The 25036-nt window shown below is 43.3% G+C and overlaps 1 protein-coding gene across 1 annotated transcript in view; it reads right to left on the minus strand.

The window, feature by feature from the left end:
• Nucleotides 1-25036, minus strand: part of WSCD1 (WSC domain containing 1) — a 162690-nt gene that overhangs the window by 85047 nt on the left and 52607 nt on the right. The window contains exon 3 of the mRNA XM_030186179.1: nucleotides 20962-21146. Coding sequence (XP_030042039.1) covers nucleotides 20962-21146 — 185 coding nt within the window. The remainder of the gene's footprint in view (nucleotides 1-20961; nucleotides 21147-25036) is intronic.

Genomic DNA, 25036 nt, shown 5'->3' on the forward strand with positions numbered 1-25036 from the left:
CCAAGTCTGGCTATGCCCCTGCTTAATTGGCTTAAGAAGCCAATCAGCATTGTTAACAGCAGTTAACAAGCAACAAAGGACACCTTTTTACCAAGCTACGTCAAAATGGGGCCAGTGATGGCATCGGCGCATGTTTTACACACACAACAAAGCCCCCTTTTACCGCAGCAGGTAAAAGGGAAGTCTCGCTTTCCCACAGGAAAGTAAGGTACTTGCCGGGCAGCCATTCCAAGGGGAGCCCTTACCATCACCCACGGAGGTGGCAGTAAGGGCTCCTGTGTTTACCCAGCGGGAACTGGGCAGCGTGCGGCACTACCCGATTACCACTGGGTACACTCTGGCACTACAAAAATAAAGACATTTTTGTAACGCCAGAAATGACGGCGGTACTTTCTATGTAGCATTACCGCCGCTTAGCAAAAGGGAAATGGGAAAGGGAAATGGGACTTGATATACTGCCTTTCTGAGGTTTTTGCAACTCCATTCAAAGCGGTTTACATATATGCAGGTACTTATTTCGTACCAGGGGCAATGGAGGGTTAAGTGACTTGCCCAGAGTCATAAGGAGCTGCAGTGGGAATCAAACTCAGTTCCTCAGGATCAAAGTCTACTGCACTAACCACTAGGCTACTCCTCCCAATTAGTGCCCAAAGAGCACTAATTGGCAATAATTAGATTTACGTGCATAACTGGCAAAGCCTATTCTATAATGAATTGCACCTAAATTCTAAATCACGTAGTTCAAAAGGGATGTGGCCATGGGTGTAGAATAGGCAGGGAAATAGGTGTTTTGTGGGTGTTCCCAAATTTATGCACGCTGTTTTAGAATATGGCCCAGTCCGCGTAAATCTATGCGTAGGGATTTAAGTCATATTTTCTTTGGTGTAAACTGATGTGTGTAGTTTTATTTGCTGGGGTATCAAACTAAGCACATTCTATATACCGTGTCCACATCTTATAGAATATGCTTAGGTGAAAATTATTTCTGCGTGAATTTTCCAGGCGCGATAAATTATTTATGGTGAAGTTCCGGGATACATGTTGGCCCTCATAAAATTACCACCCAGAAACAGTACCAGCCTATCTCAAACGTATTTGAATCTGCAATGGACTTAGATACAAATCAACTTATGCATCCAGCTTTTCTTACATAAGTACACAACTGTGAAACGCTTTGCCCAAAACAGTGAGATCTATCCATAACCATCTTAACTTCAGGAAACTACTGAAAACCAACTTGTTTAAGAAGGCCTACCCCCCCCCCCCCCCCCCCCCCCCCCCCGATCCAAATTAACTTCTCACTTCATGCGACACAACAAAATATGAACCGTACTAAATTTCTATAACTTCCCTCTTTTTATTTCCTTGTTGTTTTATACTGATGTTTATTACATGCTTTCTATTGTACTATGTATTTGTATTATTGAACCGGAGTCTACCTCTACAGTATTGTGTAAGCCACATTGAGCCTGCAACTAAGTGGGATAATGTGGGATATAAATGTATTAATTAAATATATAGAATCTCCCCCTTACTGGTCATTTCTTTCATTGAGGACTTTTTGGTACCATATACAGAATAAAGGGACCCTTTTATTAAGCAGCGGTAGGGAAAACACGCAGGTAGCACGCACCAAATTGACACTACTGCTGGGGTAGTGCGGGCGCCTGTCAGTAATTTTGAAGTCGGCACACGCTGTTTCCCGTGGTAGAAAATATTTTTTCTATTTTCTCCCGGGGGGGGGGGGGGGGGGCGTTCCCAGTGGTAATCAGTAGCATGGCCACATTGGCATGTGCTGCACAATTACCAAGCAGTTAGCACGCAAGCCCTTACCGCTAGATCAATGGGTGGCGGTAAGCGCTCAGGCAGTAAAGAGCCGTGGGCTACTTTTGATTTTAGCACACGACCATTTACTGCCCCATTAAAAAAAGCCTTTTCTCCCAGCTGTGGTAAAAATTGGCCCAGCGCATCCACTTCCACACATTCAAACAACCACACATCAGTTTTTACCAGAGCTTTGCCTGGAATAGACTTCCTGAGCCGGTACGTCAAGCTGGCCGTCTTCAAATCTAAACCCTTTTGATGCTGCTTTTAACTCCTAACCCTTATTCACTTGTTCAGAACCCTTATTTTATCATCCTTACTTTAATATTCCCTTATCTCTTGTTTGTCCTGTTTGTCTGTCCTAATTAGATTGTAAGCTCTGTCGAGCAGGGACTGTCTCTTCATGTTCAAGTGTACAGCGCTGGATATGTCTAGTAACGCTATAGAAATGATAAGTAGTAGTAGTGTTTGGGATTCTGGAATCTTTCTACTCTTTGGGATTCCGGAATATTGCTACTCTTTGGGATTCTACACAGAATGTTGCTACTCTTTGAAATTCTGCATGGAATCTTGCTACTCTTTGTCCTTATCCCTTATTTGTCCTGTTTGTCTGTCCTAATTAGATTGTAAGCTCTGTCAAGCATGTTCAAGTGTACAGCGCTGCGTACGTCTAGTAGCGCTATAGAAATGATAAGTAGTAGTAGTCGTCTTTGGGATTTTGGAATCTTGCTATGCTTTGAGATTCCAGAATCTTGCTACTCTTTGGGATTCCGCACAGAATCTTGCTACTCTTTGTCCTTATCCCTTATTTGTCCTGTTTGTCTGTCCTAATTAGATTGTAAGCTCTGTCGAGCAGGGACTGTCTTTTCATGTTCAAGTGTACAGCGCTGCATACGTCTAGTAGTGCTATAGAAATGATAAGTAGTAGTAGTGTTTGGGATTCTGGAATGTTGCTACTCTTTGGGATTCTACACAGAATGTTGCTACTCTTTGAGATTCTGCATGGAATCTTGCTACTCTTTGTCCTTATCCCTTGTGTGTGCTGTTTGTCTGTCCTGATTAGATTGTAAGCTCTGTCGAGCAGGGACTGTCTCTTCATGTTCAAGTGTACAGCACTGCGTACGTCTAGTAGCACTATACAAATGATAAGTAGTAGTAGTAGTAGCTTTGCTTGCCTACAAACTTGATGCCAATAATTGGCAGTTACCTTTATAAGTGCTTGGTATAGTGCACCTAATTTAGGGGCCCTTTTAAGAAGCGGTGGTAAGCCTAATGTGTGCTTACTGCTCGCTAAAATGGAAGTACCGCCGGGCTAACACAGCAGCCTGGCAGTAGTTCCTGCCCCAGTGCACGCCATTTCCGGCACTCAAAAATATTTCAATTTTTGTAGCACCGGTGTGTACCCGGTGGTAATCAGGCAGTGCCGTGTGCTGTCCGGTTACTGCTGGGTTAGCGTGGGAGTTCTTTTCGCCACTTCAAAGGGTGGCGGTAAGTGCTCCCTCCCGAAATGGCCGTGCGGCAAGTGATTCATTTGCTGCCCGGTTATTTCTTTAATAAAAGGGAAAATCTGCCTTTTACCCTCTGTAGTAAAAGGGGATCTCAGCCATGCAACGATGCCAGCACAAGCCCCTTTTTGCTGTAGCTTCGTAAAAGGACCCCTTAGCGAGCAACAAAGGTTTTTTTTGTGCACTTATGCTCACAAGGCACATGTAACTGTATGTGCACAGTTATAGAACTGCTTTTCATGTGTGCATAATATTTACTCAGACTGAGCAGAGTCATTCTCAGAGGCAGGATTGGGAACAGGTTAGCATCTATACTCATAATTTATTTAGAAAAAAATCCCATATACATGCAATTTTGCATGTTAAAGATCAGGTTTTAAAGAATGTGGTGAAGGCGGTTAGCTTGGCACAGTTTAAAAAGGGGTTGGACGGTTTCCTAAAGGACAAGTCCATAGACCGCTACTAAATGGACTTGGAAAAATCCACAATTTCGGCAATAACATGTATAAAATGTTTGTACGTTTGGGAAGCTTGCCAGGTGCCCTTGACCTGGATTGGCCGCTGTCGGGGACAGGATGCTGGGCTTGATGGGCCTTTGGTCTTTTCCCAGTATGGCATTACTTATGTACTTATATGGAGTAACTTTTTAAACAGAAGCATACGTGCACATTCACACTGAAAATTTGCTTTAGCATTCATAAGAAATAGTACCTTCACACTTTTTATGGATGCACATGGTATAAGATTACCCCATGGAATGGCCAAGCATTTTGGTTACCAGTAATTATTTCCCCAGAGATGGAGCTTAGAAACAGTGTATGTAGTTCAATCACTGGCTGTTTCCCCTGATAATCCCATTTCAATGGAAAATACAATCAGCATTTCATTGTTGCTTCCATTAAGGCATTGAAAAATCATTATCTAATGAAACAAGTAGGAAAGCTTTCAGTAATATCTTTTCATTCCCTTAACTGGTGACAAGGCAGGAAAGCAGAAATAAGCAGAATATTGCACATTAGGGATCCTAATGCATTTGTCTTGGTTCAGGTGATGTTCTGATAAAAAAAAACATTCTCTCACTGCATAAGCACAGAATGACACAGGCCACTGATGTCAATATTTTGCCCCACAAAACATCAGCAATTGGAAAGATCAGAGGTAGGGCCACAGATTGGTTTGTTTGGCCCTCAAGTCAAAAAAAGTATGCTGCTAACCCCATTGGAGCCGACTCTGTGGGTGCTGTGGGTGCTTGAGCACCCCCAATATTGAGAAAATTCCTTGTATGTGTCCAGGGAGGGGTTATTTTCATTGGGTTTAGCACCCCCAATAATTTTGAAAAGTTGGCTCCTATGGCTGACCCTGTCCTACTGAACCATCTATCTGCTCTACAAAACCTAAATTCAGTTCCATCAGTTTATCTTACTAAAGTTTCATGCTCTCCCCAAACTCCACCCATTCAGGGGAATACCAAGGACAAGGCGATGGGGGTGGGCCACCCCAGGTGCCAGAAGCAAGGGGGTTCAACTGAGCAGTCACATGCCAATCCCCTTCCCCTTCCGACATCAACTTCCACTGAACTCATGTTTATTCCCACCCGTAAACCTGCATTTATATATGTCAGACGACAGAATAGCACGCAACTGGAATATTGGCATTTACATGCACACATGCAGATATATGCATGTATATGTTGGTATCCATGTCATTTACATGTGTTCCTGGTGCCTATATCTTACACCTTGCTTACCCAATTGGGGTACTTCCATAACAGTGGACCTCTTCTAGAAATAATATTTGGAAAAACGCGTTTTGACAACGCCAAACCACTACGAGAAAAACTGCATTGGCTACCAATCAAAAAACGCATCACTTTCAAAATATGCACGACTGTTCACAAACTAATTTACGGTGAGGCACCGGAATACATGACAGACCTCATCGACCTGTCAGTCAGAAACACCACAAAGTCTACATGATCATACCTAAATCTCCACTACCCAAGCAACAAAGGACTCAAATACAAATCCATCTACACAACCAGCTTTTCCTATTTAAGCGAACAACTATGGAATGCACTGCCAAAAGCAGTATAAACTATGCTTGACCATCTAGACTTCCAGAAAGCACTAAAGACAGACCTGTTCAGAAGAGCATACCCCACCGTCTCAACATAAAATACCTGGACACTGACGTCATAATGAAACCAAAGACCTTAATGAACATTACCTGACACCTACGTCATAATGAAACCAAAGACCTTAATGATCATTATCTCACTCTTCCTCCCCTCTCCCTCTCTAAGACCCCCAATCCAAACTACCAAACATGTACTTCACCCCCACCACAATACCACTTTGTATTATTCACACCATGTATTTGTTCACACCATAATCGGCTTTTGCCGTTAACGGTAACATTTTATTTTATTTATTTTTATTACATTTGTACCCCGTGCTTTCCCACTCATGGCAGGCTCAATGCGGCTTACATGGGGCAATGGAGGGTTAAGTGACTTGCCCAGAGTCACAAGGAGCTGCCTGTGCCTGAAGTGGGAATCAAACACAGTTCCTCAGTTCCCCAGGACCAAAGTCCACCACCCTAACCACTAGGCCACTCCTCCACTCTGTAACATGTAAGCCACATTGAGCCTGCAAATAGGTGGGAAAATGTGGGATACAAATGTAACAAATAAATACAAAAATTAATTAATTAATAAAAAGTAGGTACCTATTTTCCTTGATAGAATACTAGGGTGATAGGATATACATATGCATATACTTTAGACGCAAGCACTTAACCAGTCATAGAGCTGGTGTAAATGCTGGAGATATGCACATAATTTGTATTCTATAAAAGTTACGCTGGTATGTGTGAATCTCAACATGCTCCCTCCAGACTCTTCCCATGTGCGGGTCTACTTGTGAAATATATGCTATTTACAGGATACCATTTAGATGGAATTTTGGCATATGTACACATGTGAACATTTATGTGCATTCAGGTTGCTTTTCTTCTAAACATTTATGTACAAATTTGTTTCAGAAATGATAGCACCAGCTTTAGACAATTACCCACAATCCTCCCAGATTCTATAAAGGTTGCCCAAATTTGGACATGAACCTGAGACGCGCTGCAACTTAATGGGTTAATAAGACATTATAACATGCAATAATTGGACACTATCAATTACTGGCGTTAAATGACACCAATTAGGAGCTGCACACACCAACCTGTGCACTATTCTATAATACGGAGTGATCAAATCCCATATTGTGCAACGCAAAGGAGGGCATGGGCAAGTCAGGGACGTTGTGAAAATTTGGGCTGTGCGCCCAATTTCCATTCTAGGATTTGCACATGGTTTCAGCAGGTGTAAGTCCTTACGACCAAAGTTAGGCATGGGATCCGGCGCTATTCCCCGGATTCTATATAGCATGCCTAGAGATCTGCTCCAAAATCCAGGAGTATTCTATAACAGCGCATGTAACTTAACTGGTATAACAAGCTAATCAACATTGATAGCAGCACTTAACAAGAATAATAAGCACTAATTGGTAATAATTTGAATTTACCCACAACTCGCTAAGCATATTCTGTAATGAACTGTGCCTAAATTCTAATGAACGCAGTTCAAAAGGGGCATGGCTATGGATAGGGAAATGGGCATTTCATGGGCGTTCCAAAAAATATGCAAAGGCGGCCAACACTGGCATCTGTGTGTGTTTTATACGTGCGCCAAGACCCCATTTTACCGCAGCCAGTAAAATGGAAGTCTCGCCTTCCTGCAAAAAATGGCCTTGCAGCGAGAAAAGCACTTGCCGCACAACCATTTTTTGGGGGGGGGAGCCCTTCCTGCCACCCATTGTGGTGGCAGTAAGGGCTCCCATGTTAATCCAGTAGTAACCGGACAGCACGCGACACTGCCCGATTACCTCCGGGTACACTCCAGCGCTACAAAAATAAATAAATTTTTGCAGCACCAGAAATGACGTCACGTTAGGGGTGGGAAGTACCGCCGGGATGATATGGTAGCCTGGTGGTACTTCCTATATATCGAGCGCCTGTATTGAGCTTACCGCCACTTAGTAAAAAGAGCCCATTGTGCATGAATCTATGCATAGGGACTTACACTACATTTTTGCTGGTGTAAATGGAGGCACGTAGTTTAAGGTGGTAGGATATCAATTAAGAGTATTCTATATACTGTGCCTAAATCTAAACACAGCTTGTAGGATGTGCTTAGTTGGAAATTTTTACTGCGCAGATTTTTTTTAATGCACCTTATATAGAATCCCTCCCTATGTGCTATTCTATAAAGGGTGCCCAGCTAGGAGCATCCATTAGAAATTAGCATTGCATGCCAATTTTTCCCCGACGACGGTTTTTGAGCATCATTTACTGAATCAGGCCCAAAATGTCTGGACCAATCTTCAGGGCCGCCGAGAGACTAGGCCGGGTCCGGGGCAAAGCCGCCCCGCCTCTGCCCCCTGCCACCCCCACCCCCACCGCTCCCCCCTGCCGCTCCCCCCATCGCTGCAGTCCCCTGTCTCACCTGCCTGCCTCCACAGCTCTGGACCCCCTGCATTCGAAGCGGCAGTCGCTTCTCTTCTGGCCTTCCCTCCCTGTGTCCCGCCCTCATCGGATATAACTTCCGGGACACAGGGAGGGAAGGCCTGAAGGGAGACGATCTGTGACTGCCGCTTCGAATGTAGGGGGCCAGGAGCGGAGGAGGCAGGCAGGTGAGACCGGGGACTGCCCCCCTCTCTCAGCGGCCCTGCCAATCTTCTTAGATTGTGGTTTACCTGCACATCGAGTGGGTAATTTTACAATAAAACCATTTTGGGGGATAAAGCAAAAAAGTGCCCATTGTATAAAATGACAGTCCTTAAAAACAAGTGTGTATTGTAGTTACTGGTGACATATTCTTAAAACCCAGATGTGGAATGTTATTTGAAGATTAATATTGTCATTCATTCCTTTTGGGATATATTTTGTTCGCATCTGTGGATGTTTATAAATAGACCGCCCACCGCTAACATCAGTAGTGCACAGATTTACAATGCTCCAAAGGAGGTTTAAATGTCTGCGTGTATTCTAGTCACAGACAGATCACTATTTACACACAGATGTAGGATTTAAGCGCATGAAGAAAGTGCTAGCTTGAAAAACGAAGCACTACTCGATCCTCTGAAGAAGCCCTGGGTGAAACGGGTCCCCATTGGGATCGCAGTTTTAAATACACAAAAACATCATTTCAAAGATAAGTGCTTTAGAATAAGGATATTTAACTGCTGGAATTATAAAAATGCACATTCGGTAATTATGAAGATTTTTTGCACTTGTGAAGGCTTTGCATCAATTTATAAGAGTTTTTTGGCCAATGATTAGCCTGTCATCTGTGAGCTGCAGCAAGAAAACTGAGTAATAGTAGCCACAGATTGCTGAGGCGTTTCCATTTCCCCTTAATACTCACCAGTATACAAGTTAATTTATTCAGTTTTCCACATTTCTGTGTTCTATTCATGGATAAACACAGTTGCAAAGCACATGAGTATGTTGCAACGTTATTTATCTATTAGGATTTATTTACCGTCTTTTTTAAGGAATTCACTCAAGGTGGTATACAGTAAGAATCAAACATGAGCAATAGGCAATTACAGCAGTAAAAATATTCAAATAACAATACAAAGTATGGTATAGTATACTACTTACAATGTGAACATAATACGTAATAGAACATTTTAATTGACAGTGAAGGGTATAAGCCAGTGGTTCCCAAACCTGGTCCTTGAGGCACCTCAGCCAGTCAGGTTTTCAGGATATCCATAATGAATATTCATAAGAGAGATTTGCATGCACACTGCGTGCAAATCTCTCTCATGAATATTCATTGTGGATATCCTGAAAACCTGACTCGCTGGGGTGCCTCAAGGACCAGGTTTGGGAACCACTGTTACAAGCAAAGATGGAACATATAGATAGGTAGGAGAGTAAGAGGAGTTAGAAAATAAGGTGACTAATTTAAAGAAAGGTGCACATGAGGTCGGAGAGATGGTTAAATATGATATCAGCCAGGGCAGGAGTGGATAAATGTGTCCTGCTGCAGTATGTGCAGCCCATGTCATTCCTTGTGTGTGTGAGTGAGATTGACGAGTTAATTACTTCTTCCATTAAAGGCTTGGTTGAAGAGCCAAGCTTTGAGCCCAGTCCACCCAAACTATGCCTTCAGGAAAGCCTACATGAGGTACACATATACAGGACTAGATTCTATATATGGTGCCTGAAAAATCAATGCCAAAAAAAGTTCCGCCTAGGCATTTTCTATAAATTACATCTAGATTTAGGTGCAGGTTTATAGAATACACCTTTCAGTTTTGCCTGCTCCTAAGTCTTGGTGTAAATACTGGCGCCTAAGTTAGATGCAGAGCAGGTGTATTCTATAACCCTGCACATACATTTTCGGAACATCCATAACCCAACCATTCCACACCCATGGCCATGCCCCCTTTTTGGCAGCACAGATCAGAATTTACACACACCACTTTACAGAATATGCTTAGCAAATTGTGCACATAAATTCTAATTAATGCCAATTAGTGTTAATTACTGCTTGTTAAATGGCAATTATCAGCGCTGGTTAGCTTGTTAAGTAATTAAATTATGCATACAAATCTAGAATATGACCAGATTTGCGTGCACAATTTCGGTCGTGCTATATGGGATCCAGGGGATACGGACATGCCATCCTGGGGGTGCACACATTTGTGTGTGTGTATTCAGCCATTTTCCACCCACACAGAAAACGCTTTACGACACTGACTTCATTTTGAACCAGCATAGTTTTAAGTGTGCTAAACACCTTTTAGTACAGTGCTCCTCAAACCAGTCTGCCAAGTTTTCAGGATATCTACCATGGATTTGCATAGGCTGCCTCTCTAATGCACATTCATGAAGGATATCCTTAAACAAGACTGGCTGGGTTTAGAACATTGGGGCAGGCAACAGGCCCTTGAGTGAGAAACTCAGTCAGTTTTTTTTGAGCATTTGGTTTTCCCAATGCTTAACAAAGCTCATCTCTTTTCCAATAGCAATGCAGTAGTTTTGAATGTTATTATAATGGTTGCCATAGCAACTTAAATGCCATAAAGTGTAACCCTGATGCCAGATAAATCATATTCTACTTGCGTTGCACACCACATACTGTGGTCCTGTTTCTTATTTTTAAAAAAAAAAATCTTTACTGCAATGTCAAAGTCTGATGTTTCTGCGAGTAGAAGTAGATCTTAGAAAGCAATTTTTTTATTCTTTCTACCATGAGATCAATATTCAGCCATACTAAGAACATATAATTTGAACTGTCTAATCTGTTTGATTGGATATCCATATATAAATTAAAACATCCAAATTAGATATTTCCCTCCCTAATTCTATAAACTTCTGTGCACAATTTACACTTAGAGGTGAATTCTATATATGACGCTGAAAAAATCAGCGCTAAAAAAGCGATAGTCTATAAGCTGTGCTTAAAGTTAGGTGCAGTTTATAGAATAGCACTTATGCCAGGGAATTGCGCCTAATCTTCATGCCTACGTTAGGCACGTTTCCCCCTTATTCTATAACTACGCACGTAAATTTTAGGAACACCCCTGTTCCACCCATTTCTGTGCTCCCTTTTTGAACTCGCATGTGAAATTTAGGTGTGGATTCCATGTCTAAATGTACTTGTGTATATTCCAATGAAATCTAATTAGTGCTAATAATTGCTTAACAAGCCAATTATCGGTGCTGATTAGCTCCTTATGCAATTAAATTGTAAGCACAAATTGGGCCTGTGCCCAAATTTGAATGCACAATTTTTAATACATTTTATAGAATTTGGGGGTTAAAGCACAAAGTTGCATGCAGAAATTAAAGAATACTGTCAGTTATGTACATAACTTTATTTAATAATTAGCTAATTGTTACCAATTAGGAGTTATGCTTCTAGTCGGGATTCTGCAAATTGCGCGCACAAAATTCATAGCATGCAACTGAACGGGCGAGTGGACCTGGGAGGAGCAAGAGTGGGTCAGAAGCATGCCTAGTACTTATGGGCACTAGAGATAGACTTGAGTATTTATACCAGCTATTGAGCTAGCCTAAGAGCATGCACCTAAATTTAGGCTTGTAATTGCGGACTTACATGAGCATTCTAAAATGGCAACTGCACATGCAATTGCCGATACAGAGTTTGCTCTTATTGCACCTCATCCTGCTGCCTAACTTTGGCAATCAATGGAGAATTACCCCCTTCCAAGGTTAAGCTACTTCTGCTCAAGTATAAGGCTGTGCTTTGGGTATTCTGGTTGCCTACTTCTGAACTATGAAACAGGTTAGAATCTGAAGTTTTTGTTATGTCTTTGATTCATCTGTTTTATGTATTTTTTTTATGTGTGCATATTGTACCTCGCCCTGGATATGGGCAGGTTATAAATCTAATCTAATCTAAATCTATACCTGCTATTGGTGCAGCCCACCTAGATACGTGAAGGGCAATTCTATAGATTTTTGACTCATTTCCGGTCTATGGAGGATTGTTTCACATTCGACTGTGAGAAGCAGAGGAAGATAATTCAGTGTGCATCGTGCGGGGAGGTATCTCCGTCTTGTACATCAGATTTTTACAATCAGAATTGTTCAAGAATATTTCACTGGCCCCTGAGGCAGGTGCAGAGTGCCAAAACATGGCCCATGTCGGGTCACTGATACGAGATTGATGTTTTAGCTACATTATTAAAAGATTTGTGCCCCTATTTTGAAGGCCCTTAGTGCTTTTTTCTGCTGTTTTGGACTTTGTCTTATACTTTGAACCCTCTCTGTATGTTCAAAAGTACTCATGAAGCAGTTCAGTATGGTGCATGACTCAAAGGCAATTGACAAACATGGCAGGTGGTTTTTTTTTTTTTTTTAGTAATCTTTTTATTAATAACAAGCAGAGCATTTCAATAAAAACAAAAGACAAATACACTCAAAGTTCAGGCTGTAGTATTAACTCGTTGACAGTTACAAGCTGCAAATTTTCGGCTTTTCCCTATCCCTGATGTGTGTTTTTATAGGGAAAGGGGATGGGATTTGATATACTGCCTTTCTGTGGTTACAATCAAAGCAGTTTACATATTATATACAGACACTTTTTTTTGTACCTGGGGAAAAGGAGGGTTAAGTAACTTCCCCGGGGTTAAAAGGAGCCACTGTGGGAACTGAACCCAGCTCAACTGGCTCTCAGGTCCATTAGGTTACTCCTCCACTCCAAAATGTGATTAATTTTAAAAGTCAGCATCTATATAAACACTCCCACCATGTTTGTGAATTGTCTGGTTTTCATAGATGCGAGACGCCAATTCTGCGCAGCTCTAGTCTAGATTGTTCCGAGTGATTTTGAGTACCACAAGTTCCCTGAAGAGACAACTGGAGATGTGGTTACAAAAGCGTTCTCAATACATTTTTATCTATACATCAATTAGAAACATCTGATGTAGAATTTGAGTAAGACACTTTGTATGGTGAGAAGACTCCTGACGCAGGCCTCAACGGTTGAAACACAGCTGTGTCGAGTCCTATTCTCCTTTACTCTGCATTATTTTTATGGTCAATAAAGATTTTTAGGTTTCATATTTTTGAAGTGCCATCTTTTTATATATATTTTTTATTATTTTTTTTGTTTTTTTAGTCATCTTCGCTGTTTTGTCTACTGTGAATTGTCTGAGCCATGCATCACGCTGAACTACTGAACCTATTCAATATTTACACTAGTATTGTATAACAGTAACTATGCATAGAATTAACATTATAAAATTCGTATTTAGGGTACATTCTATATGACACCAAAAATATTGGTGCCGAAAAACCATGCGCTTAGGCAAAGTTTATAGAATATGCACACGTGCTGTTCTTGTGCTTAAAATTTAGGCACACCCATTTAGGCCACCTAAAACCAGGCCTAAATACCTTAGGCACAGATCAGGTGCATTCCATAATAGTGCGCATAGTGTTTTGAAATGCCCACAACCAACCCCATTCCATGCCCATGGTCACACCCACTTTTTGACTGCGAGCATTAGAATTGACATGCACTGCGTTGTAGAATACGCCTAAAATGTTGTGCGCTACATTCTAATTAAAGCCAATTGGTTATGAAGTACCAATAACCAGTGCTGATTTGATTGTTAATTAAGTTGTGCGCGTAATTTGGCCCTGCGGCCAAATTAGCACACACAACTTAAGACACCCTTTACAGAATTTGGGTGCTAGTGCGTAATATTCTGTTACCTAACTTTAAGTGACCTTTCTTGAATTGAACCCTAAATATGTAAGTGCCATCATTTTACACTTGCAGACGCTGATATTACAACCTATCCATGTAAGTGCTAAATTTTATACAACTGGACATTCAGGAAGATCCGGTTAAGACGCAGAGTCACAAACGGCCACTTTTACCAAGCTGCGGCAAAAGGAGGCCCATGCTGGCAACGGCACATGTTTTTCACATGTGCCGAGGCCCTATTTTACCACAGTGAGTATAAGGGAAGTCTCTCTTTCCTGCAAGAAAGGGGAACTGGGACTTGATATACCACCTTTCTGAGGTTTTTACAACTACATTCAAAGCGCTTTACATATATTCAGGTACTTATTTTGTATCAGGGGCAACGGAGGGTTAAGTGACTTGCCCAGAGCCACAAGGAGCTGCAGTGGGAATTGAACTCAGTTCCCCAGGATCAAAGTCCACTGCACTAACCACTAGGCTACTCCTCCACTCATTCCACCAATAAGAGCCAACCTCATCAGTGATGTCACAATGGCTTGATTGCTCAATACTTGGCTCCACTCATTCCACCAATAAGAGCCAACCTCATCAGTGATGTCACAATGGCTTGATTGCCCAATACAGTTCCCCAGGATCAAAGTCTACTGCACTAACCACTAGGCTACTCCTCCACTCATTCCACCAATAAGAGCCAACCTCATCAGTGATGTCACAATGGCTTGATTGCCCAATACAGTTCCCCAGGATCAAAGTCCACTGCACTAACCACTAGGCTACTCCTCCACTGATTCCACCAATAAGAGCCAACCTCATCAGTGATGTCACAATGGCTTGATTGCCCAATACAGTTCCCCAGGATCAAAGTCCACTGCACTAACCACTAGGCTACTCCTCCACTCATTCCACCAATAAGAGCCAACCTCATCAGTGACGTCACAATGGCTTGATTGCCCAATACAGTTCCCCAGGATCAAAGTCCACTGCACTAACCACTAGGCTACTCCTCCACTCATTCCACCAATAAGAGCCAACCTCATCAGTGATGTCACAATGGCTTGATTGCCCAATACAGTTCCCCAGGATCAAAGTCCACTGCACTAACCACTAGGCTACTCCTCCACTCATTCCACCAATAAAAGCCAACCTCATCAGTGATGTCACAATGGCTTAAAGTCCATTGCACTAACCATTAGGCTACTCCTCCACTCATTCCACCAATAAGAGCCAACCTCATCAGTGATGTCACAATGGCTTGATTGCCCAATACAGTTCCCCAGGATCAAAGTCCACTGCACTAACCACTAGGCTACTCCTCCTTGCTGCTCCTCCTTGTCATGCAGCCATTTCGGTGGGAGCATCTACTGCCACCCATTGAGGTGGCAAGTAAGTGGTCCCATGCCAACCGGACAGTGTGCGGCACTGCCCGATTACCACTGGGTACACTCCGGCGCTACAAAATAAAAGATGTTTTTGTAGCACCGGATATGACAGCGCGCTAGGTTGGGAAGTACCAGCAGGGGGCTGCTGCAGTAGCCCGGCAGTACTTCCTGTTTAGCGAGCAGTAAGCCTGCTTTCGGCTTACCACTGCTTAGTAAAAGGAGCCCAAAATTCATTTTGCTGAATTTGTCAGCTGGTTGTAAATACCAGAAAGGTAAGCACAATTGCTCCCTCAGTCTTTGGTGGAAACCCCAGGTCTAAATGAACAGTCAGCATGCCTGCCTCAGAGCAGGTGCAAATGCTGACCTCTAGATTTTTTAAAAGAATGTCTGCACTGCTGTTGCAACAGCAGATACCAAACCATGACCTTGACACAATGCCTTCCAAATTGTGCAGGCTGAGGTTGCAAATGAGTGAAGTGCAACTTTTCTAAAACTGCTATTTACACACTTAGGGCATTTCTAACAGGGAGTTCCAGACTGCCTTTAGAAATTCAGAAAATAACACATTTATTATTCATTCAGGAAAGTGTTAGAAAGATGTTTTTTTTTAGTTTCAATGTATTTGATGGGAAAGATGCTTTTTAGTTTCAATGTACTAGACATGCAACTGTAATTAATGTTTTAGATATGCATCTGATGAGAGAGATTTTTTTTTTAGTTTCAATGTATTAGATATTCAATTATAAATTCTCCTGCTTCGAATCTCTTTTGAACTTAGCGGAATATAAGAAACATATAATCAGTGCTGTAGCGAGGGCAGCTGACACCCGGGGCGGGTCACCGCTGCGCACCCCCCCCCCCAGGTGCAGCACGGCGCACCCCCCCCCCCCCCGGAGTGCGTACTTACTACTACTACTACTATTTAGCATTTCTATAGCGCTACAAGGCATACGCAGCGCTGCACAAACATAGAAGAAAGACAGTCCCTGCTCAAAGAGCTTACAATCTAATAGGTGAGGGACATAGTAACATACATAGTAACATAGTAGATGACGGCAGAAAAAGACCTGCATGGTCCATCCAGTCTGCCCAAGACAAACTCATATGTGTATACCTTACCTTGAATTTGTACCTGTCCTTTTCAGGGCACAGACCATATAAGTCTGCCCTCCCCTATCCTCGCCTCCCAACCACCACCCCCTCTCCCATCAGCGGCTCTGGTACAGACCGTATAAGTCTGCCCTCCCCTATCCTCGCCTCCCAACCACCACCCCCTCTTCCCCCCAACTGCTCCGCCGGGCGGGAGGGCCAATCCACCCCAACTGCTCGTTGCTGGGAGCTGCGTCGGCTCCGCTGGTTCCCTGCTCTCTCTGCCCCGGAACAGGAAGTAACCTGTTCCGGGGCAGAGGGAGCAGGGAACCAGCGGAGCTAACACCCCCCCAGCAGCGTGCACCCCACCCCCCCCCCTTCCTACGCCACTGCATATAATATAGCATAGCATAAATGCAACAGTTGCCTCCTAAAATGACATGCTGCTAACTCACAGTAATGATATATTATGCTCTCAGGGGCCCTTTTACTAAGCCGCGTAAGCGTCTAAGTGTACCCAATGTGCGCCAAATTGGAGTTAACCGCCCAGCTACCATGTGGTTCTTATGGAAATTTCATTTTTGGCACGTGTCCGATACGTGCATCCGAAAAATAATTTTCGGATTATTTGGCGCACGTAGGTCATTACTGCCTGGTTACTGCATGAGTCTTTACGGCTAGTCAATGGCTGTCGGTAAGGTCGTAGACCCAAAATGGACACATGGCAATTTTGATTTTGCCGCACGCCCATTTTCGGCAAAAATTTAAAAAGGCCTTTTTTTTACAGGCACGCTGAAAAATGGATCGGCGCGCATCCCAAAATACGCACCCTACACTACCGCAAGCCAGTTTTCAGCGCACCTTTGTAAAAGGACCTCTTAGATTCTTATATTTCCTCTGAGAATGAGAAACTACTGGGAACACCTCTAACTGCTAATGTAGAGGTTTTGCAATTCCTGTATGTTAATTTTTAAGTGGCGTAGTAGTCTAGTGGTTAGAGCACTGGGATGGCAACCCTCCATTGTATAAATTCGGAGTTACCACCCAGCTACTGTCTCGCCTGTGCGGTAATTTAATTTTTGACATGCAAAAATTGGGCGGTAACTCCGACTTGACACACATAGGTGATTACCGTATGGTTAACGCAAGAGTTCTTACCGCTAAGTCAATGGCTGGCGGTAAGGTCTCAGACCCAAAATGGACGCGCGCCAATTTTTATTTTGCTGCACGTCCATTTTGGGCAAAAATTTAAAAAAAGGTCTTTTTTACAGGTGCGCTGAAAACTGGATCTGTGCGCATCCGTAACACATGCCTTCACTGCCACAGCCCATTTTTCAGTGCACCTTAGTAAAAGGACCTCTTAGATAGTAATCCTTCCAGGGACAGGAACATATCCTTCCAGGGACAGGAACACACCTTGAGCTACTACTGAAAAAGGGGTGAGCTAAATCTAAATAAAATAATGCATTGTAAGCTCAAAATCTTATTATACTTTACTGTGTCTTTGGTGAAAATAGCTTAGTAAAATACACACATTATCTACAATTATGTCAGAAACTCTGGTATTTGGTAAATCTCACCGTTACCTGGAAAGGACTTTTCCACCATCCCACTATTTTTCATCCCATCTAAATATATGTTTCACTTTTTGCTGAAGAAGAGCAGCACATGTGTAGGGTTATCATATGTCCGGTTTTACCCGGCGGGGCATGTGTCCTCTTTATAGGGGGACCAAATTTGGTAACCCTACACATGTGTATATGTACAGGGAAGGTGGTGAGTGGTGGTGGTGGTTGGTGGGGAAGGAGGTGTTAGAGCAGTTTACGCTGCCATTCTAAAACAGGTTGCTTGATGTGATTTGCACCCAGAGCCTTCTGGCTCACAGGCCAAGTTCACTTCCGATTATGTTGTCTAATCAAGTACTACTACTACTACTATTTAGCATTTCTATAGCGCTACAAGGCGTATGCAGCGCTGCACAAACATAGAAGAAAGACAGTCCCTGCTCAAAGAGCTTACAATCTAATAGACAAAAAATAAAGTAAGTAAATCAAATCAATTAATGTGTACAGGAAGGAGGAGAGGAGGGTAGGTGGAGGTGAGTGGTTACAAGTGGTTACGAGTCAAAAGCAATGTTAAAGAGGTGGGCTTTCAGTCTAGATTTAAAGGTGGCCAAGGATGGGGCAAGACGTAGGGGCTCAGGAAGTTTATTCCAGGCGTAGGGTGCAGCGAAACAGAAGGCGCGAAGTCTGGAGTTGGCAGTAGTGGAGAAGGGAACAGATAAGAAGGATTTATCCATGGAGCGGAGTGCACGGGAAGGGGTGTAGGGAAGGACGAGTGTGGAAAGATACTGGGGAGCAGCAGAGTGAGTACATTTATAGGTTAGTAGAAGAAGTTTGAACAGGATACGAAAACGGATAGGGAGCCAGTGAAGCGACTTGAGGAGAGGGGTAGTATGAGTAAAGTGACCCTGGCGGAAGACGAGACGGGCAGCAGAGTTTTGAACCGACTGGAGAGGGGAGAGGTGACTAAGTGGGAGGCCAGCAAGAAGCAGATTGCAGTAGTCTAAACGAGAGGTGACAAGCGTGTGGACGAGGGTTTTGGTAGAGTGCTCGGAAAGAAAGGGGCGGATTTTATGGATGTTGTAAAGAAAGAAACGACAGGTCTTGGCAATCTGCTGGATATGAGCAGAGAAGGAGAGAGAAGAGTCAAAGATGACCCCAAGGTTTCGAGCTGAGGAGACAGGGAGAATGAGAGAGCCATCAACAGAAATAGAAAACGGGGGGAGTGGGGAGGTGGGTTTGGGGGGAAAAATGAGAAGCTCGGTTTTGGTCATGTTTAATTTCAGGTGGCGTTGAGAGATCCAGACAGCAATGTCAGACAAGCACGCTGAAACTTTGGTTTGGATGCAAGGTGAGATATCAGGGGTAGAAAGGTAGATTTGGGAGTCATCAGCATAGAGATGGTAGGAAAAGCCATGGGATGAGATTAATGAACCAAGGGAAGAAGTGTAGATAGAAAAGAGGAGGGGACCAAGAACAAAACCCTGAGGTACAGGCAGAGGGATAGAAGTAGAAGAGGATCCACCAGAGTGAACACTGAAGGTGCGGAGGGAGAGGTAGGAAGAGAACCAGGAAAGGACAGAGCCCTGGAATCCAAGTGAGGACAGGGTATCGAGGAGTATGCTGTGGACAGTGTCAAAAGCAGCGGAAAGATCAAGAAGAATGAGGATGGAATAGAGACCTCTGGATTTAGCCAGTAATAGGTCATTGGAGACTTTAGTAAGCGCAGTTTCGGTTGAGTGGAGAGGGCGGAAACCAGATTGTAGTGGGTCAAGAATAGCATGTGAGGAAGAGGGTGAGATAAAAAGAACACGTTCGGACATGGTGAGGAGGGAACAGTTATGGAAAAAAAAATTTTTTTGGTTAGCGATTTGGTTGTATTAGAACTGTTTTCCTTGCTGCCATGTTTGTGCATGAAAATAATAAAATAAATGGTTAAAAAAAAAAAAAAAAGAAAATCAAGGCAGCAGCGGTGAACAGCACGCTCAAGTAATTTGGAGAGAAAGGGAAGGAGGGAGATGGGTCGGTAATTAGAGGGACAAGTAGGGTCGAGTGAAGGCTTCTTAAGGCAAGGTGTGACCACAGCATGTTTAAAGGCAGTAGGGACAGTCGCAGTGGAAAGTGAGAGGTTGAGAATGTGACAGATAAAAGGAATAAGAGCAGGAGAGATGGCATTAAGAAGGTGGGTGGGAATGGGATCAGAGGAACAGGTGGTACATTTTGAGGAAGAAAGGAGAAGTGTAGTTTCCTCAATAGTAACTTCAGGAAAGGAAAAAAGGGAATGAGGGGAAGAAGAGAGAGGGGAACGGACTAGTGGAGGGAGAGGTGGCGAGGTAGAGAATGCAAGGTTTATCTTTTGAACCTTGTGAAAGAATTCAGCAAGGGTCTGAGGAGATAATGAAGGGGGAGTTGGGGGAGGGGGCACCTTGAGGAGAGAGTTCAATGTGGTGAAGAGAAGTCGAGGGTTAGAGCCAAGAGAGTTGGTCAGTTGGATATAATAATCCTGTTTGGCGCATAAAAGAGCAGATTGGAAGGAGGTCAGCATGAACTTAAAATCAGCAAGGGCCCGAGATTTCCGCCAGAGGCGTTCGGTGGAGCGGGTACAGGAACGTAGGTAGCGGATATTATAAGTCAACCAAGGCTGGGGTTTTGTACGCCTTATAGGGCGGGTCATCAAAGGTGCAAGAGTGTCTAAGGCAGAGGATAGAGTATTGTTGTAAGAAGAAACAGCCTCGTTGACAGACATGGATGGTACCACAGTAGAGGTAAAGGGTAAAGTGTCATGGATTTGATAAACCGCCTTTCTGTAAGTACAGCCAAAGCAATTAACATATATTATATGCAGGTAGTTCCTCTGTCCCTAGTGGGCTCACAATCTAAATTTCGTACCTGGAGCAATGGAGGGTTAAGTGACTTGCCCAAGGTCACAAGGTGATGCAGTGGGAATTGAACCTGGTTCCCCAGGATCAAAGTCCACTGCACTAACCATTAGGCTACTCCTTCACTCATTGTATAAGGAATGATACACATTCAATGCCACTGAGCTAGGCAAATATCGAAGTCTAGTTCAATTCTGAGAAATAGTCAGAGAATATAAACAATACGAAAGTCTAGACAGTAACCAGATGTGAGCTACAAAACAGATATGGAGAAACAAAGACCGGCATTCAAGTTAGTGCCCTACAATTGTGTATGTTAGCATTCCGTAGCCACACTAGCTGAAAAAGAAGAAGGGAACAGGAATCCCCAAATACCCACCCTTTCTATTGCAAACTGTTGCCCCTTTCTTCGCCACTTACGTTTTTTTGCCCTGTCTCTCAGCTCCTCTATCCTGTAGACAGACAGCCTGTTCACGCCCCCGCAGACGGTGCCCTTTTCTCCTTTGCATTCATTGTTACACTCTTCCTCCTTTGCTCTAGTCGTGGGAAGTTTGTTCCCACAGTAACATTCTGCTCCGTACTCTAATCCCGCATACAGGTAAGTTCTGCAAAGGAAAAGAAATGACTGAGACACATTCTTCAAACATTAAAAGCATGCCAGGACAAATGATGCATATCGAATCCAATGTCAAACCTGGAACCAGGAGACTTCAACCTGGGTGAATGGAATAGAATTTATAGAGCTTCTCCCAAACCCATTGGGAAAATATGCCATGCTGGCACATTTGGGTAACATGAAAAAAAAATCGTGAAAGGTCAAAAACCAAGTTCTCAGAATTTGCTTTGGTGTTTTCCAAGATCTCTGAAGAAGTAAATTACAAGTCAAGGAAACTCATAGTTTCATGGAGAAGAAACAATTTTTTTTCAAATTCCTTTCAATGCAAGGCGTACATGTAAGAAAACTCATAATCTCTCCCTTCGAATTAACCAATCTAAGGGTCAGCTGCATCACTCTCACACACCTGGGACCACAGCTCACCCCAAGAAGTCTAGGGAGCGATGGAGACAGGATTGATCCACCATCTCTCCTGCCCTGCTGACTGCTTCCTCTAAAATGACCCCTCTTGATCCTTGCCAGTAGTCTCACAGTACTACTGCTAAGGGTCCAGACTCCCAAAACCCTTGCTAGGTAGGCAGAACTCTAGCAGTAATACTGCAAGACTAACATTAGGGGTCAAGGTAGAGTCATTTTAGAAGAGGAAGCTGTAGGAATGAATAGGGCTCATTACTGCTCCCATTGCTTCTGGACCCCTTTGGGTGAATTGAGTCCCAGGAGGGGAGGAGAAGCTTCTAACATGTATGTCCAACTCTGGGGCTCTGGTAGGGGATTCAGGGGTCACTAAATACCAGCACTGGATGCCTCCCCAGGAGTTTGAGTCATAATAGTGACTTGGAGGGGCATAATCGAAAGAGAAGTGCGCCCATCTTTCGACACAAATCGGGAGATGGGCGTCCTTCTCTCAGGGTTGCCCAAATCGGCATAATTGAAAGCCGATTTTGGGCGTCCCCAACTGCTTTCTGTTGGGGGGATGACCAAAGTTCATGGGGGCGTGTCGGCACCATACCGAAGGCGGGACTGGGGCGTGATTAAGAGATGGGCGTCCTCAGCCGATAATGGAAAAAAGAAGGGCATCCCTGACGAGCACTTGGCCGACTTTGCTTGGTCCAATTTTTTTCATGACCAAGCCTCAAAAAAGTGCCCGAACTGACCAGATGAGCACCGGAGAGAATCGGGGATGACCTCCCCTGACTTCCCCAGTGGTCACTAACCCCCTGCCACCCTCAAAAAAACAACTTTTAAAACATTTTTTGCCAGCCTCTATGCCAGCCTCAAATGTCATACTCAGGTCCATCGCAGCAGTATGCAGATCCCTGGAGCAGTTTTAGTGGGTGCAGTGCACCTCAGGCAGGCGGACCCAGGCCCATCCCCCACCTACCTGTTACACTTGTGGTGGTAAATGTTGAGCCCTCCGAAACCCACCAGAAACCCACTGTACCCACATATAGGTGCCCCCCTTCACCCATAAGGGCTATGGTAGTGGTGTACAGTTGTGGGGAGTGGGTTTTGGCTGGCTCAGCACCCAAGGTAAGGGAGCTATGTACTTGGGACCATTTTGTGAAGTCCATTGCAGTGCCCCATAGAGTGCCCTGTTGGTGTGCTGGCATGTGAGGGGGACCAGTGCACTACAAATGCTGGCTCCTCCCACAACCAAATGACTTGGATTTGGTTGTTTTTGAGATGGGCGTCCTCGGTTTCCATTATGGGTGAAAACTGGGAACGACCATCTTTAAGTCCGCCCATCTCGACATTTAGGTTGACCATCTCTAAAGTCGACCTAAATGTTGAGATTTGGGCGTCCCCGACCGTATTATTTTGAAACGAAAGATGGACGCCCATCTTGTTTCGATAATATGGGTTTCCCCGCCCCTTCACGGTGCAGACCTTACAGATGGGCGCCCTTAGAGATGGTCGTCCCTATTCGATTATTCCCCTCTTGATATACCACCCTTCATAGACAAAGTCACAGTGGTTTACATAATAAAATAATAAAAACTTCAGAAAAGAACATCATTAAATGATAGGAAGGAAAATAGCACAATCCAATCACATAGAAAAATTGAAAGAAAATATTCTCTCATTAACTCTCAATGTCTTTGCAGGTTCCACCACTCAGTCCTATCAATCCAATATTCCAAAAGCATTCTAGAAAAAAATACGTTTTTAATTTCTTCTAAAACTTTTGTAAAGATTTCTCATTTCGTAATCCCAGTGGTAATAAAACTGGTGCTCACTAAAAATAGGCACCCTCTCTTCTAGATGTTAAATGCACCTGAGATGATCTAGGAAGGGACAATAACAAAAGATTTTCCAACTACAACTCCATAGCTGGCTCATATCTACAAACCATGGCTTTTAAATAGGGAGGGGTCCTTAAATACAGGGCTTTATGCACTAAAATCAAAATCTTATACAAGGGACGATACTCTATCGGCAACCAATGGTGACAAATGAGCAAAGGGGTCACATGCTCCCACTTACCCACCCCTAACAAACAACTGAATACTAGCATTTTGTAATGTTTGCAACCTCTTAATCAAATAATGCAAAATGCCCAAATATACCAAGTTGCCATAATCTAATTTAGAAACTACGAACTAATGTAAAAAAATATGCAAAGCTGCTATATCTAAATATGATCGTATCTGACATAGCATCCTCAAAATACAAAACCCCCTTCTCTTACTACCTTGGACATCTGCTTCTCAAAATGTAACTGTGCATCCACAATCACTCTCACATAATGAAATGAATCTGACATTACCACTCAACCTTCCAGGAAACATGGCAAGACTTCTGGACTTCAAAATGACTTAGTTTTAGCCATAGTCAAAATCATTTTATGATCCCTCAACCAGCCATTAACAATTTTCAGACAATCATTCATAGCAGTTGAATGTAATCTGTTTGGGGGAACACCAATCTACCAGCAAGATGTCATCTGTTTACACACAGACTCCCACCCCAAACTGCTATATCAGCCATACTAAAGGTGCCACAATCAAATTAAATAAAGCTGGTGATACAGCTGACCCCTGGGGTACTCCACTACTAGCATGAAACACAGAAGACCATTCAAACCCATCCTGAACAATCTGTCAAAAATTACTCAAATTGTGCCAGTACCCTACCACCCAAACCCAAAGACGCCAAATGATCAAACAGCAAACGGTGATCCAAGACATTGAATGCCGATGACAGATCCAAAGGTACTGCTAGAGCAACCTTTCCTGCATCCATACGTCTACAGATATCAGAGACTACCCAATGCCAATAAGGTCTCGGTCCCATGTCCTTCCTGAAAACCTGACTGATATGGGCTAAGAGCCTCAGCTTTATTGATATAATCCATCAATTGACTCAACACCAATTTTTCTATGATCTTTGTAGAAATACATAAATTCGAAATGGGTCTATAAATTAGTGGCATCTACACTATCCTTCCCAACATCCTTCAAACATTGCCACACCACCAGCCTTTTCCACTCTAGGGGTACTAATCTCTCTTGTAAACTGGCCACTATCATACCATACCGTACACTAACTGCCTCAAACCAAGCTGTGGCAAGTCAAACTCTCCACTCTACCCCTTCACCCCCTTCATCAGCCACCACATCTCTTAAAACCTCCAGCTGCCCCAACCCCTCTTCCTCCCTTTGATCCTCATCCTCTATCGCCCTGTTCCTCAATTTCCACATTTTGTATAAAATAACTCCCCAACAAATCTACTAAAGGCATAGGCAAAGCTTCCTGCACTTTATTCTTTCTTTGTATTCGATGCAACACTTGATAAATTGTCCATTCTAGATTAGGGGCAAATTTCACCAACCTCTTAAAATATTCCCCCTTAGCCAGTTTCAACTGCATCACATAATA

The sequence above is a fragment of the Microcaecilia unicolor genome, chromosome 13 (genome assembly GCF_901765095.1).
Source record: "Microcaecilia unicolor chromosome 13, aMicUni1.1, whole genome shotgun sequence".
NCBI classification, from domain to species: Eukaryota; Metazoa; Chordata; class Amphibia; order Gymnophiona; family Siphonopidae; genus Microcaecilia; species Microcaecilia unicolor.